The sequence below is a fragment of the Argentina silus genome, assembly GCF_951799395.1.
Source record: "Argentina silus genome assembly, chromosome: 16".
NCBI classification, from domain to species: domain Eukaryota; kingdom Metazoa; phylum Chordata; class Actinopteri; order Argentiniformes; family Argentinidae; genus Argentina; species Argentina silus.
This window is the reverse complement of record NC_139670.1, coordinates 13132582-13147581: the sequence shown is the minus strand read 5'-3', so window position 1 is coordinate 13147581 and position 15000 is coordinate 13132582. Positions and strand designations below refer to the sequence as shown.

General features: G+C 48.0%; 2 protein-coding genes across 2 annotated transcripts in view; one reads left to right on the top strand and one right to left on the bottom strand.

Moving 5' to 3' along the window:
- The window catches only part of psme4b (proteasome activator subunit 4b), a gene marked incomplete at both ends in the record, with an annotated part of 18380 nt that extends 15338 nt beyond the window's left edge, over window positions 1-3042 (top strand). Inside the window, 7 exons of the mRNA XM_083687090.1 lie at window positions 9-211; window positions 459-544; window positions 1629-1757; window positions 2005-2160; window positions 2424-2565; window positions 2691-2824; window positions 2908-3042. Coding sequence (XP_083543216.1) covers window positions 9-211; window positions 459-544; window positions 1629-1757; window positions 2005-2160; window positions 2424-2565; window positions 2691-2824; window positions 2908-3042 — 985 coding nt within the window. The remainder of the gene's footprint in view (window positions 1-8; window positions 212-458; window positions 545-1628; window positions 1758-2004; window positions 2161-2423; window positions 2566-2690; window positions 2825-2907) is intronic.
- A 1288-nt stretch (window positions 3043-4330) lies between these two features.
- chac2 (ChaC, cation transport regulator homolog 2 (E. coli)) lies at window positions 4331-6452 on the bottom strand. Its single transcript, XM_083686986.1, has 3 exons — window positions 5797-6452; window positions 5485-5520; window positions 4331-4953 (listed from the first exon to the last, which is right to left on the bottom strand). Exons 1-3 carry the CDS (start codon window positions 5932-5934, stop codon window positions 4582-4584), a joined length of 546 nt encoding a protein of 181 aa, XP_083543112.1. The 5' UTR covers window positions 5935-6452; the 3' UTR covers window positions 4331-4581.
- Between the last annotated feature and the right edge of the window lie 8548 nt (window positions 6453-15000).

The following is a 15000-nucleotide window of genomic DNA, read 5'->3' as shown; positions in this document are numbered from 1 at the left end:
CTCCGCAGTGTTCTGACCTATATCTTCATAATAGACGTGGCCCTGCCACACACCCAACCCACCACCTCCCCTCACTTGGCTGAGTTCACCAACAGAGTCCTGCTGCGCCTCAAACCACTGACCTCGGAGCAGGAGATCCACAACCATGTCCTGGAGGAGAACATCCAGGAACCCGACGAGAAAACACAGGCTGTCAAACTACTGAAGACTGGTGAGAGAGAGAGAGGGAGAGAGAGAGACGAGGTAGAGTGAGTGAGTGACAGAGAGAGAGGGGGTGGGGGAGGAGATGGGCTTGTTTTTGTCAGTTATCAAGTGAGGAAGACATCTGAAGGAATATTCTAGTCTGTGCAACAGTGTTTTTTAGGAAACACAAGTAGCCTTTGTTACTGTGGACTGAGTGTGTGTATGTGTGTGTGTGTGTGTGTGTGTGTGTGTGTGTGTGTGTGTGTGTGTTGCAGTGTTGAAGTGGTTGATGGCCAGTGCAGGACGATCGTTCACCACTCCTGTCCAGCAGCAACTGCAGCTACTGCCCCTGCTCTTCAAGGTACGCAAACAACACACACATACAGACCCACACACACACACAGACCCACACACACAGACCCATACACTCACCGAGCACTTTATTAGGAGCACCTGTACACCTTCTCATGGTGAAGGTGGTGTAATGGTGTGGGGAATGTTTTCTTGGCACACTTTGGGCCCGTTAATACCAATCAATCATCGCTTGAATGTCACAGCCTATTTGCGTATTGTTGCTGACCATGTGCATCCCTTCATGGCCACAATTTACCCATCTTCTAATGGCTACTTCCAGCATGATAATGCACCATGTCACAAAGCAAAAGTTGTCTCAAACTGGTTTCATGAACATGACAATGAGTTCAGTGTTCTTCAGTGGCCTTCCCAGTCACCGGATCTGAATCCAATAGAACACCTTTGAGATGTGGTAGAACGGGAGATTCACAGCTTGAAAGTTCACCTGAAAAATCTGCAGGAATTGCGTGATGCAATCATGTCATCATGGACCAGAATCTAAAAGGAATGTTTCCAACATCTTGTGGAATCAATGTCATGAAGAATTGAGGCTGTTTTGAGAGCAAAGGGAGGCCCTACCCAGTATTAGTATAGTGTTCCTAATAAAGTGTTTGGTGAGTGTATATTTACACACACACACACACACATACACACACACACACACAAACTTCTCATATAATAATATATTATGCATGTAGATTGACTGCTTCAAGTTATTAGCACTAATAATCTGAGCTCAGGCTGGGGAGAGATTAGTGTGTGTGTATGCAAGTGTGTGTGTGTGTGTGTGTGTGTGTGTGTGTGTGTGTGTGTGTGTGTGCGTGTGTGCGTGCGTGCGTGCGTGCGTGCGTGCGAGTGTGCGTGCGTGCGTGCATGCACGTGTAGCTGAGGTGTGAGTCACACTCATACATTTTAGATGACTATGTGACTATGTGAGGCTGGTTCCGCCAAGCTCTTCCTGTTAGAGCAATCCCAGAGACTCCATCAGCACTATTACTGATACACACACACACACACACACACACACACACACACACACACACACACACACACACAATCCCATCCTGACTTGCCCCTCTCCCTCTATCTAGATTGCTCCAGTGGAGATTGATGATAGCTTTGATGAGATGAAGCAGGACGCACGGACGTGTCTATCTCTGATGTCACAGGGCCTCCTCTACCCAGAACACATCCTCCTGGTGCTGACAGCTCTACAGGAGGTAACACACACACACACACACACACACACACACACACACACACACACACGCACAGACACACGATGCAAAGACACACACGCACACACACCCACGCACAGTTTTTTATTATTTGGTTTTAATGTGCTGGCTGATGTTATATTGCAATATTTCTTTCATATTTTTCAGTAATAATTGCATTTCCCCAACCCTCTCTCTCGCCCCTCTCCTCCCCCTCCCCTCCCCTCCCCTCCCCCATCTTTCCCTCTAGATGTCAGGCACCAGGTCGTGGCATACGCGCTACTCTGTCCTGGTGTACCTCCAGATCATGGTGTTCTACAACCTGTTCACCATCCTCAGCCTCCCGCCAGAGGTCCTGCGCATCAGAGAGATCGTGCTGCAACTGTTACAGGACGAACAGCTCGAGGTGCACTACACCACAACCCCCCCCCCCCCCCCCCCCCAAAAAAAAAATGTTGCTGACCAGACGCACACACGCACACACAGATATTGTGTGCTAAGTCTCAGTAACTGTGCTTATTTTTCAAACTATTTCTCTCTCCCGCCTTTTTCTCACTTGCCCTCTCTCATCTGCACCTCCATCTCTCTCCCCTCCATCCCTCCTGTCTATCCTTTCCATTCCCCTCTCTCTCTCTCTCTCTCTCTCTCTCTCTCTCTCTCTCTCTCTAGGTGAGGGAGATGGCAGGTAAGACTCTGAGTGGCTTCCTGCAGTGCCAGTTCCTAGAGCTGGACTCCAGTCTGCAGACACAGCTACAGACCCTGAGTGAGACCCGCCTCCCAAGGACCAGGAGCAGAGAGCTGTCCTCTACAGGTACACACACACACACACACACACACACACCCCTCTGTAACTTACTCTGAACTAACTGTGTTTTCGGGTGTGTGTGTGTGTGTGTGTGTGTGTGTGTGTGTGTGTGTGTGTGTGTGTGTCTGTAGACCTGGCGCGGCGCCACGCCGGGGTACTGGGTCTCAGTGCGTGTATCCTGTCCAGCCCGTACGACGTCCCAGTCTGGATGCCCCAGATACTGATGGACCTCAGTAACCACCTCAACGACCCACAGCCAATAGAGGTACAAATACAGACACACACACGCACACACACAGACACACACAGTATTGTAGTCATGTTGTAACATGTTATGTTACTCTCTAGGCGACGGTAAAGAGGACGCTTTCCGACTTCAGACGCACTCACCATGACAACTGGCAGGAGCACCGACAGAGCTTCACGGACGACCAGCTGCTAGTCCTCACTGACCTCCTGGTGTCACCCTGCTACTACGCCTAGAGGTACCACAACATTACCACAACCTTACCCTAACCCTGCTACTACACCTAGAGGTACCACAACATTACCACAACCTTACCCTAACACTGCTACTACGCCTAGAGGTACCACAACATTACCACAACCTTACCCTAACCCTGCTACTACGCCTAGAGGTACCACAACATTACTCTAACCCTGCTACTACACCTAGACAGTTACCACAACATTACTCTAACCCTGCTACTACACCTAGACAGTTACCACAACATTACTACAACATTACTCTAACCCTGCTACTACACCTAGACAGTTACCACAACATTACTACAACATTACTCTAACCCTGCTACTACACCTAGACAGTTACCACAACATTACTCTAACCCTGCTACTACGCATAGACAGTTACCACAACATTACTCTAACCCTGCTACTACACCTAGACAGTTACCACAACATTACTCTAACCCTGCTACTACACCTAGACAGTTACCACAACATTACTACAACATTACTCTAACCCTGCTACTACACCTAGAGAGGTACCACAACATTACTACAACATTACTGTAACCCTGCTACTACGCCTAGAGGTACCACAACATTACTAGTAATCATAATCATACCTCTTAATCATACCATCATCTTTGAATTTGCTACAAGTGTCGGCATGCTCCATTTGAGTATATCAGATGTGAGCTGTAGGGCACTACGACCTAGTGTTCATCTAGTACTTGTATACTCTCGCCATACTTGAACCCTTCTGGTGTGTTACGGTAGTCACTGGACCATGTTCTCACTTCTCCTCTCCCTTTCCTTTCCTCCTCTTCCTCTTCTCAGGGTGTGACGCCAGGTGGCGGGAGAGAAGTTCTAGTTTGGCTGCTTTTTAAGTAAATTCAGATCACTCATCTGAGATCTGAAGAGAAGCGGTGGCAAGAGAAGAAGAATTGATGAGAGAGTGTTTTATTTTTTATTGAGAGTAGTTCCGTCTGTCAAGACCGTGTTGACGAATCCTTTCTCCTGTGTATATATACGTTACTATCATGCAAATATGCATATATTGTTATATAAATATATATACACACACACACACAGGCATAAGATGTTCCTCGCTGAATCAGAAGGGGTGTAGTTTAGTGCCAAACTGTTCTATTGCTGTGCTGTAGAGCTGCAGACCAAAGCCAATAAACATTGTAACTGACTGCAGCCTCTGTGTGTGTGTGTGTGTGTGTGTGTGTGTGTGTGTGTGTGTGTGTGGTACAGCGATGTGAACATGATATGCTGACACAGTCATGAAAACACTAGGAAGAGTTAGACAGGCGTTTAATACGCTATCACATGTGACAGACAACACTTTCCATAGCCCTGAGGTAACTAAATGACCAGTCCAGTCCTGCTACGTTCAAGAGCAGTCCAATCCAGTCCAGACCAGTATAGTCTAGTCTCCAGTGTGGCGTATTACACTCTACAGTCCTATACCACTCGGTGGCTGAAGAGCAGATAGTACCCAGCTCACTGCAGGCTCAGTGTGTGTGTGTGTGTGTGTGCGTGTGTGTGTTACTCCCCAGCCTGTAGTCGCTCTCTGACCATAGTCTCCAGGGAGAACAGGTGTGTGTCCAAGTCCTCAGGTAGGAGTGTCCTCAGAGCCTCAGCCAATTGGAACAGGTATTCAGTGTTCTGCCCACTCGGCCCCACTGCGCCCACAATCTGATTGGCTATGTGTTCCAGAGGTGCGGGGCCTAGGTAGTCGGGGTTGTCATGCGAACCGATGTAGAGCAGAGCCTGGCTGGGAGGGGGAATCAGGGGAGGGCGTGGGTTAAAGGTTACGGTGATGACCCGGTACCCGCCTTTCTCCCGGTGGTCAAGGTAACGCTTCACTTCCTGCTCTCGTCCGGACGGAAGCTTGTAGGCCACACCCCAAACGCACCCCTAGGAGAAGGAGAGAGGGAGGGGCACAAAGACCATTCAATTCGAGGGAAAGGAGGGAGACAGGAGGGAAAGGAGGGAGACAGGGGGAAGGTGGGAGTTAAAGAGAGAGGGGGTGAAAGAACAGCTCTAAGCCTCCATGGATGAGTACTGTAGTTCTTGCTACAGTTATGACACATTGCCTACACTCAGCTCTGAGCAACCAGAACAACTAGTAATATGTATGGCTGCTTTTCCTGATGAATAAAACAAATATCTGTTTGCTCTGATATGATGATGTATTTTACTAACTCCCAGATACATATCCAGATGAGTTCCAGATTCCCAAATTTAGCACCTGATCTGCACAGATTATCAGTTTTGTTATTCATCCCGAACATGATATCTGCGCAGAATATCGTGCATCTGGACTGGACTGGACTGACTCACTCCTCTCCTTTAACCCACTGATGTGGGTGTGCAGGAAGCCTTAGTAATGCATATTGCCATGAATATACATACACACACACACACACACACACACAACCGGCTCACCTCGGGGTCCTCCACCAGCGTTACAACCCGCCCGGGCTGGGGAGAGAGAGAAGGACGTCAGCTGCGTACACTTACTTCGAGATATACTCCTTAACTTAACTCACTTACTAAGGTAGCCCAGTGTGTTACAGTAACTACCTCTATTGGCAACACGAAACCCCCCCCGTTGTCACCAACGACACACACCATTAGTAATAAATTCACCCAGAAAAAAATATGTAGTTTGCGGGTACGGTTAGCTAATCTCATCTCACCACCACATGGCAGCTGCTATTGGGTAACATTGTTGGGACAAATGAAATCGGGACTAACCTTTCCAGGTACTCCCCGGTGGTCGGTGCTGCCCTGCCAGAACCGGCGACTGAAGCCTTTGATGTAGCCAACCCGCTTCTCCTCATAAGGAAAATCCACTTTCCATATCAGAGAGCCATAACCGAAGACCCACATCATAACGTGTACTTACCTTGTCGTGCTAGCTAACAACCCTAAGTAGATATGTCAAGAAGCAGCAGACACCATATAACCGTGTGTGTGTGGCTAGCTAGCGCTTATTTATTTAAAAGAATAAAAAAATTATAATACTTTATTCAACCAAGACAGCGAGCCAAAAGAAGTTGCAGATCTAGTTGAGAACCATATTCGTGTTCATAATCTGACATGACACTTGTGCACCAAGTGTGCGATGACAGCTCGCGTTACGACGACCTGCCTTCTCCCCGGGCTAGCTTTATAGCTGTTCCTTATTCCTCAGTTCCGACGACTGCGCTGCGCGTATTCACGGATGGCTATAGCATCGGGATCGCCTACTGAACGTCCTCATGTGACTTGGTCTTGTGAGTTTATCAGTCTGTAAGGTGGTGGCGCATCTAACCCCGAGCTCACTTTTCAACTCCAAGACCACCCTGCTCCCAGGCTCAACCAATCACTGGCTCAAAGACAACCCCCCGACGTCATTCACAACTGATGGAGCCAATCCAACCAGACATGGAGCTGTGAACTCCCACCCCAACCGAAAGCGAAGGGGAAAGCTTCTTAGGTTTCATTCTCTTTGATGTGTGTGGAGACAAATAGGGCACTGACATTCCAATATAGGCTTACTGTCTGGGAGGGAGGGGGGGGGGGAATAACTCGAAATGAGCGAGTAGCAAATTAGAGCAATTTGTGTACATTTGCACTGGCTGCCACCACAGCCTACGGGAGTTATGAAATAGAGAGATTTTGGCATCGGGCTGACAGGGGTTACGAACCTCTGCACGCCGTGGTATTAGTTTCAGTCCACCTACGTGTTTCTGTACACGGCTGAGTGTTGCTGATGGATTTATTTTAACCCTGTACTGTGAACACTGATCTATGGGCATTTACTGTGAAACATGTATGGGTCATTACATTACCTACAGTCGTCAATGTTCTACTATAGTGTTCTAATGTTTCTTAACGCCAGTCCTGGGACCCCCCCCCCAACTTGCTACCCCTATGTACGCTCTGACTCTGGCTGATTTGTTTGTAGCATGGTGATTTACTCTTTACACGCTGTGGTCGCTTTGCAGCGCTTCCACCTGTTGCTTGGCGGTGTCCTGTCTTGGTCAGTGGTGTGTGCTGGGCTATTGATCGTGTAACATTCTGTGTGGATTCCTACCGAACGTAAACATTCAGCGGAGCTCCGTGAGCTCGCTGGTTGGAGTGGGAAGTTGTCAACTTCCTGGTATGTATCGCTTACCTTGGATCTCTATTGCTCTTGTTTTTAGCATTATGTTTAGCACTAATGGGGTGTCCTGTGTGCCTTCTAGGTACTGCCGGTTGTGTCCGTGCCTACTGCTGTTTTTGCCATACCTTGCTTACCTGCATAGCTGCCTCATCTGTCCTGGGCTAGCCACTTGCCTGGAAGATCTTCTGTGTTGCAATTAGTGTGTGTGTGTGTGTGTGTGTGTGTGTGTGTGTGTGTGTGTGTGTGTGTGTGTGTGTGTGTGTGTGTGTGTGTGTGTGTGTGTTCTGGGGAAGTTTTGGTTAATTTGGGGGATTTTTGTTTATGGTTTGCTTTAGTCTTGCTTATGTTAACCCACTGGCAGGAGGCCTTTTTATAGCTGCGGATCATCAGTGATCTGCTTAGCCGCCCAACCATAGCCTTTGTCATTCTGTGTAGTTGTGTGTTTATTGTTTGTTTGTTTATATATTCCCTCACCTCCTTTCTCTTATTTTATTTCCAGGTGCTGAGTGCCCAAGGCAGGGAGGCAGCTAGATCCCCTCGGTGGTGGTGTCCCCTTCCCCGTGTGTGTTCACGTGTGCCTCCTGGATTTTCTCTTATTTTGCCATTTTGATCCTGTTTTGCGGTGTGTATGTGCGAGCACGAGTGACTGATTGGTGTTTTTGGACCCCCCCCCCCCCTCCGTCTCCTGGTATCTCGCCCCCTGCTGGTAAGCCTCAGCCCTGATAGCTCTGTCTCCCCCCCCTACTCTCATACAGTGTGATTGAAACTTGTCCTGTTTGTTATACGTGGAGCCTCTATTTTTATAATAATAAAGACAATTTATTTTTGGAACCTCGTCTCTCGTGCCCTTAGTCAACGAACATGTGTGCTAAATTCTAATTGTGAGTTCATTGGTTAATATTTCCCTGGGTGCAATTCCCAGGGTGGCGTTGTCTGCTACCCCTTTATTGCTACTGCCACATGTGCTTGCCCAGCACCAAGCCTTGTATGTGCTTGTGCTGGGCCAGAGCAAAGTGGTGCACCACGACCAGGATTGAAGGAAAACTACAGACTGCTGTGCTTGACTCTGGCACCAGAGGACGCTGAGGCTCCACAATGAATATAAAGTAGGGCATACAGAGTATTCTCTATGATAGAACAGAGTAGCGTTCTCTATGGCAGAGCAGTATAGTAGCAAAGAGGATGCCAATCCTATGTGGATCCTCTTTGATAAAAGGCAGGCAGTGTTGTTCATCAAAGTAACGTGTTCTCTTAGGTAGTACAGGAGTTGAGTACAGCAGTGTTCTAAATGCTAGAACAGTGCAATCTCTATGGCCATGTAGAAGAGTATACACAGCTGTGTTCTGTAAAGTAGAATGGAGTGTAGCATATGCAGTAGCTATGTATGGTAGAATGACAATACTATAGACAGTATCAATGTGTATGGGAAAGGGATGAGAGTAGGGTGGAAAGGGGGAAGGTTAGCTATGTGAAGATCCCTCTCTCATTTTCTGTTCCCATCTCCATTTCTGTCCTCCCTCTTTCCCATATCTTCTTTCTCCTTCTCAGGTAAAGGGGGTATTTGTTTGAAAGGTGCCATTACTGTAGATTGCAGGTCCGTGATAAGTGTGTGTGTATGTGAACGTGCGTTTTTCATGACAGTTATGCGAAGCTTGTCATCCTGCTCTTCTAGATCAATGGAGCACAGTTGCCTAGCAACCTGGTGATCGGAGGAAGGAGGAGGAGGAGAAAGAGCAGCATAGATTAGGAAAGAGAGATGGAGGGGCCAAGAGAGAGGGAAGGAGAAGAAAGGAGGGAGGGAGGGATGTAAAAAACAGTAAGGGATAGGGAGAGAGAAAGCTAAATAAATTAAGAGACGGATATATTCTAATTGTCACTCGCAGTCAGCAGGGGGGAGAGGGTGGGGGAGGATGAGATTGTGTGTGTGTGTGTGTGTGTGTGTGTGTCTGTGTGTGTGCGCGCACGTGCGTGCGCATGTGTGTGCGTGTGTGTTTGTGTGTGTGTGTGTGCGTGCATGTGTGCGCGTGTTTTGGGAAAAAAAGCGGACGGGCAGCCTTGTGGGTACAGGGGTAGAGTAAAAAGAGAAAAGTAAGGGTGCCTAGCAGTGCGGAGAGAGCGGTTACCATGGCAACAGGGGAGCATAAACCAGGTGACAGTCTGATCGTTGGGATGCTAATTGTCCATTTTCAATCCTCCATAAAGTTTAACAGCCGCTCTGCCTCCACATGTTATTCTAACTCAGTCACACAGCATACCACTGGGACACCTTGCCCACCCCCTCTCACTCTCTTCACACTCTCTCTCTCTCTCTCTCTCTCTCTCACACACACACACACACACACACACACACACACACACACACACACACAGAGCATTAAAGGATATCAGAACCATATGTGTGTGTCCCTACAGAGACAGCCATACACCTGATAGTTAGACACCCCCCGCCCCCCCCTCCTCCCTTTCTCTGGCTCTTTTTTTCCTCTGCTCCTCTTGTTCTCTCTCTCTTCTACACTTTCAGTCTCCCTCCCCCCCACCCTCTCTCTCTTTCTCTCTGCTCCTCTTGTTCTCTCTCTCTCCCATTCACCCTCCTCCTCATTCCTCTCTCCCTCAACCATTCTCTCCTTTCCTTTCCGTTCGTCTCCCATTCACACCCTTCTCAACACTCTCTCCTCTCTTCCCGGCTTCATATCATTTCTCTTTCTCTTTCAGTATCTATCTTTCTCCTTCTCTCTCCTCTCTCTGCCGGTGTTTATCTCCCTACCCTCCACACAACCCCCCCCCCCCTCCCTCCCTCCCTCCCCCCCTCCCTCCCTCGTCTCTTGGTGCGTTTAACCACTTTGTTCCCTTAAAGATAAAGATAATTAAATCAGCAGCTAAACGACAGAGAGAGTGCTGCTGGCGTCACCATGGTGGAGCTTTGATGTTCTATTTCAGTGTGATAGTATCATCATCAACTCATCAGTCTTAAACTACTGCCCACACACACACACACACACACACACGCACACACACACAGAAGACACGCAATCTGCCAATATGAATAGGACACTTCCTGCTGCGGAGAGACAGGACATGAGGTGGGGGCCAGACGTAATCGCTCATTTTTATGCTCTCCGATTTCTTTGGGGGGGGGGGGGGGGGGGCGCGAAGCGAAGCGAAGGTATGACATCCGGGAGGGAGGCTGTTCATTACGGCGGCAGCGGCGGCAGGGTGACACGGGAAGAGAGGGAGGAGTAGAAGGGATGAGGTGAAAGGTTAAAGATGAGAGATTAGATGGGTGTTGGTTCGTTGTTTATCGTTATCGATGTTATGAAACCTTAATGTCCCCTCCAAACTCCCTGACTCCTTTTTCTTCCTCGGGGGGGAGAAGAGCGAACGTCATGCTGCACAACCGTGACAACCCACTGCAGGTCAGAGGCCGGTGTATTCATCATACTTACTGTTCACGCGCACACACACACACACACACACTACACACACACACACACACACACACACACACACACACAAATACAGGTAGCTCAGTGGCCTGAGGAAGGTTGTAATGAAGTATAGATCGAGCGAGCCTTTCCATTAGGACAAAAACACACACACACACACGGGCTTGGAATCTGAACCACTGTCACTCAGTCTCCATCAAAGGGTCAGGTGATCAATGCTAATGCTTGTAGTGGCTTCTAATGAACTATAGATCTTTACACAGGCTTAAGAACTGTGTGTGTGCGTGTGTGTGTGTGTGTGTGTTTGTGTGTGTGTGTGTGTGTGCATGTGTGCGTGCAAGCGTGCCTGCGTGCGTGTGTGTGTGTGTGAGAGAGAAGGGGGGGGGGGGTAATGTTATTTTTTGGAAGGTTAGAAATGTCATACTGTTATTATAAACGAAAGTTGGGTCGAGGAGAGGTGACCTCTCTTACCACACACACACACACACACACACACACACACACACACACACACACACACACACACAAGTACAGTACACTTAGCTGTTTGTACTATTGGCAAGTGGAATTAGTGAATGTATGAGCTACACAGTACCTCATTACAAAACGATTAGAGACAAACCTCCAATTTAATCTTTAATCTTATTTAGAGAGGGGTGTTCGCCTGTCACATATGCACTTTTGCACACACACACACACACACACACACACACACACACACTCACACACACACACACACACACACACACACACACACACACACACACACACACACACACACACACGGACCACCTACAGTATTGACAAAAGGAGTGTCAGGCTGACCCATATAAATGCCCTTACCACCACAGAACGGAAGAATCATAGAGCAGCAGAGGTAAACACCGGCATTTACACCCACACACACACTGGCACTCACTCTCTATGCTGACAGACAAGGTTTTATTTTTGGCTGTATTTTCTCTCTGCTGGCAGTTCAACAACACACATTACCAAGCACACACACTTTCTCTATCTCTCTATCTCTCTCTCTCTCTCTCTCTCTCTCTCTCTCTCACACACACACACACACACACACATACACACACACAGACACACACACACACACACACACACACACACACAGACACCTACCCACCCACACACACATACACACACACAGACACACACACACACACACACACACACACACACAGACACCTACCCACCCACACACCCACACACACACACACACACACACACACATACACACACACACACACACACACACACAACCATACCCCACAAACACACACGCAAACCCTGACCTTCTCTCTGCTGAGTGGGCAAAGCATCAGGGGTCACTGCACACTGTCAGCCTGTCAGAAAGAGAGAGAGAAAGTGGGAGAAAGAGAGAGAGAGAGAAGAGACAGAAAGAGGGAGAGAAATAACAAGAGAGGGAAAGGGGGATTCAGTTGGAGAATACATTTTTTAGATAAAAACCCACTATAGTGAGATGCTGAAACACAGGAGCCCTAGACTCCTGGCAGAGCATCTCCAACCTAAGATGTGTAGCCACAGCCTTACCACCCATACTCAAGTATGAAGAATGTATTCTAGCCAGATATCAAACCCCAGTCAGGGATTTTTGCCCCTTAAAATGTTTTCTTTTGGCACTGAGGTAGGGCTTCTCATGGTTTTATGTAAAGAAGATATTATTTTGTTACTCAAGATAAAATAAAATGGTCCCTTTTTAAGTATACATCACAATGGTACAATTACTGTGTGTACTTAGGACTGAAGGTACAGCCAATGTACCCTACAGGACACCATCCCAGTGAAAGCATATTAACAGTGCGCTCTCTATCAATCGACATACATTTCTATGCAGACAGCTAACATCGGCAAACCTTTAGAAGGTAGCGACTCATTTCGTGTTCGATTTTGACGATAGATTCGGATGGCGAATGAGATAGTCCTCCGGGCGCACGTCTCTCCCCACCCGTCTATAGGAGCTGGAGTCAATAAGACGGCGGCTCGGAGCATATGCACTACGTGGGAGGAGACACGTCTGGCCCCGTGAGACTAGGTCAGATGGGTCAGTCTGGAGAAGCGGAAAAAAAAATTACAGGTCACTTGGGAACTCGGTGCTGATGCTCAGACAGTTTCCATAGTAACCATTATCCCTCCCCTCCCTCCCCCCTACCTCCCCCCTGGTCCTCATTAGTCATCCCCTCACACCTGAGTAAGCTGCCAATCAAATGAGGTTCAAGCACATGCCAGTTACATTTGATGACATTTATTATACACCTTACAGTAGCCTTAACATTATTTGTTATGAGGAACTGATAACATAGTATTACAAATGTCAAGAAGTAATGGCTGCTTTTTGACATGTTGTATTAATAATGTCATGCCGATACTCCCTGAAGAGGAAGCAGAGGAGGGAGGTCAGGTGGTTGTAGAAAGGAAATAGTCCCTAGGTAGGAAGCAAGATTGAGAGAGACCAGAATACGGTGTGTGAAATGATTGGCTGTGCCCTGCCTGGCAGAGGAACATCATTGCCTGATGGGTGATAAGACAGTCCCATTTCTGACACTCTTTTCAGGTCATGGAAGTTCTGACACTCTTAGAAGTTCAGGGGAAGTTTGTTTTTCCATCGGAGCAGCCTCAGTCATGGCATTCAACAATCACCAATCATCAACAATTCAACAGACTAACAGTAGATACTCTGAAATTGTATTTAAGTAGGTTACCAATTACTTTACAAGGGAAGAAGTTGAACTGCACTAAAGCTACCCTTGAGAGAAATATATATGGTTTGTCAAACTAAAAATAGTTCATTACGTCAAATGATCCCGGTCCTCTGTCAGTTACTGACTGGTGTGTGTTGGACAAAGTAGGCACACGACTGAAACGCTCGGAGAGAGAGAAAAACAGGCGAGGTGGAACAAAGTGGGGAGACGGGAAGCCTATTTCTTTTTTTAGTTTTCTGGAAAAATATAGTGAGTAGTGACAGTAGCTCACTACTCCTCTACATGGCAAACAAATAATGAAAACACTAACATTTGAATTTAGTTCAACTGCCACCAAGCTACTGCAAAATGTATAACTAATAGTTGAGCTACATGAAGTGGAACTACCCCCCAACACTGCATCTCAATGATGGGGATAGGGTACACTCTTAGGAAAAAAGGGTTCCAAAAGGGTTCTTCAGCTGTCCCTGTGGGAGAACCCTTTGAAGAACCCTTTTGGATTCCATGTAGAAAACCTTTTGGGTTCCATGTAGAAACCTTTTGGGCTCCATGTAGAAACCTTTTGGGCTCCATGTAGAAACCTTTTGGGTTCCATGTAGAACCCGTTCCATGTAAAAAACCTTTTGGGTTCCATGTAGAATCCTTCTTGGTTCCAGGCAGCACCTTTTTTCCTTTGCGTAGGGCAGCTGTACTAGCAGCAGAAGAGACAGAGAAGGAAGCAGCTGTGAGATTGTTCCCAGGGAGAGCAGCTCTGAGCTGGACACAACACAGCTGGGGAGTCCCTCTCTGGACAGCCTGGAACAGAACCACATTCAGTCTGGAACAGACCCTAAACACACAAATCCCAGTACCCTGTGTGTGTGTGTGTGTGTGTGTGTGTGTGTGTGTGTGTGTGTGTGTGTGTGTGTGTGTGTGTGTGTGTGTGTGTGCGTGAGTGTGTGTGCGTGTGTTTGCGCAAGCAAGAGGTGTGGTGAGGGAGGGAGGTAGGGGCGGGCGGGGCGGAATATGTGTGTATTGATAGGAGCATACGGGATATCTATCCCCGCTCGAGCGTGACATGGAAACACCTACGTGCTTTTCCCACTTTTTCTCCCTTCGCTTCCACCCGTGTTCGCATTTATTGGCCGTGCTTCACAGCGTTCGAACACCTCGAATTCGGTGGAAAGAAAGACATACAATAAGGCCTATATCATGACTCTCATTCAGCGGAATCAATCCGATCCCCCCCCCCCACACACACACAATCCACCCGATTTTTTCTCGGGCAAGGCTTCTCTCGCGTCTCTCTCCGTCCGTCCGTTTCGTGCAGACGGTGGGCGCGCGCTGTCCAAGGTGCTGCAGCAGCGCGCGGCCCCGCCCCGTCCTCTCCCTCGCTCAGCCACGTGACGTTCCCGATGCCGAGGCTCGCGGAGCATCAGACTGCACCTTTTTCTTCTCAGGAGAGAGAGAGAGAGAGAGAGAGAGAAAAGAGAGAGAGAGAGAGAGAGAGAGAGAGAGAGAGAGAGAGAGAGAGAGAGAGAGAGAGAGAGAGAGAGAGAGAGAGAGAGAGAGAGAGAGAGAGAGAGAGAGAGAGAGAGAGAGAGCAACATTGAGCGAGAGCGCACACATATACCGTCAGTCATACCCAATTGTT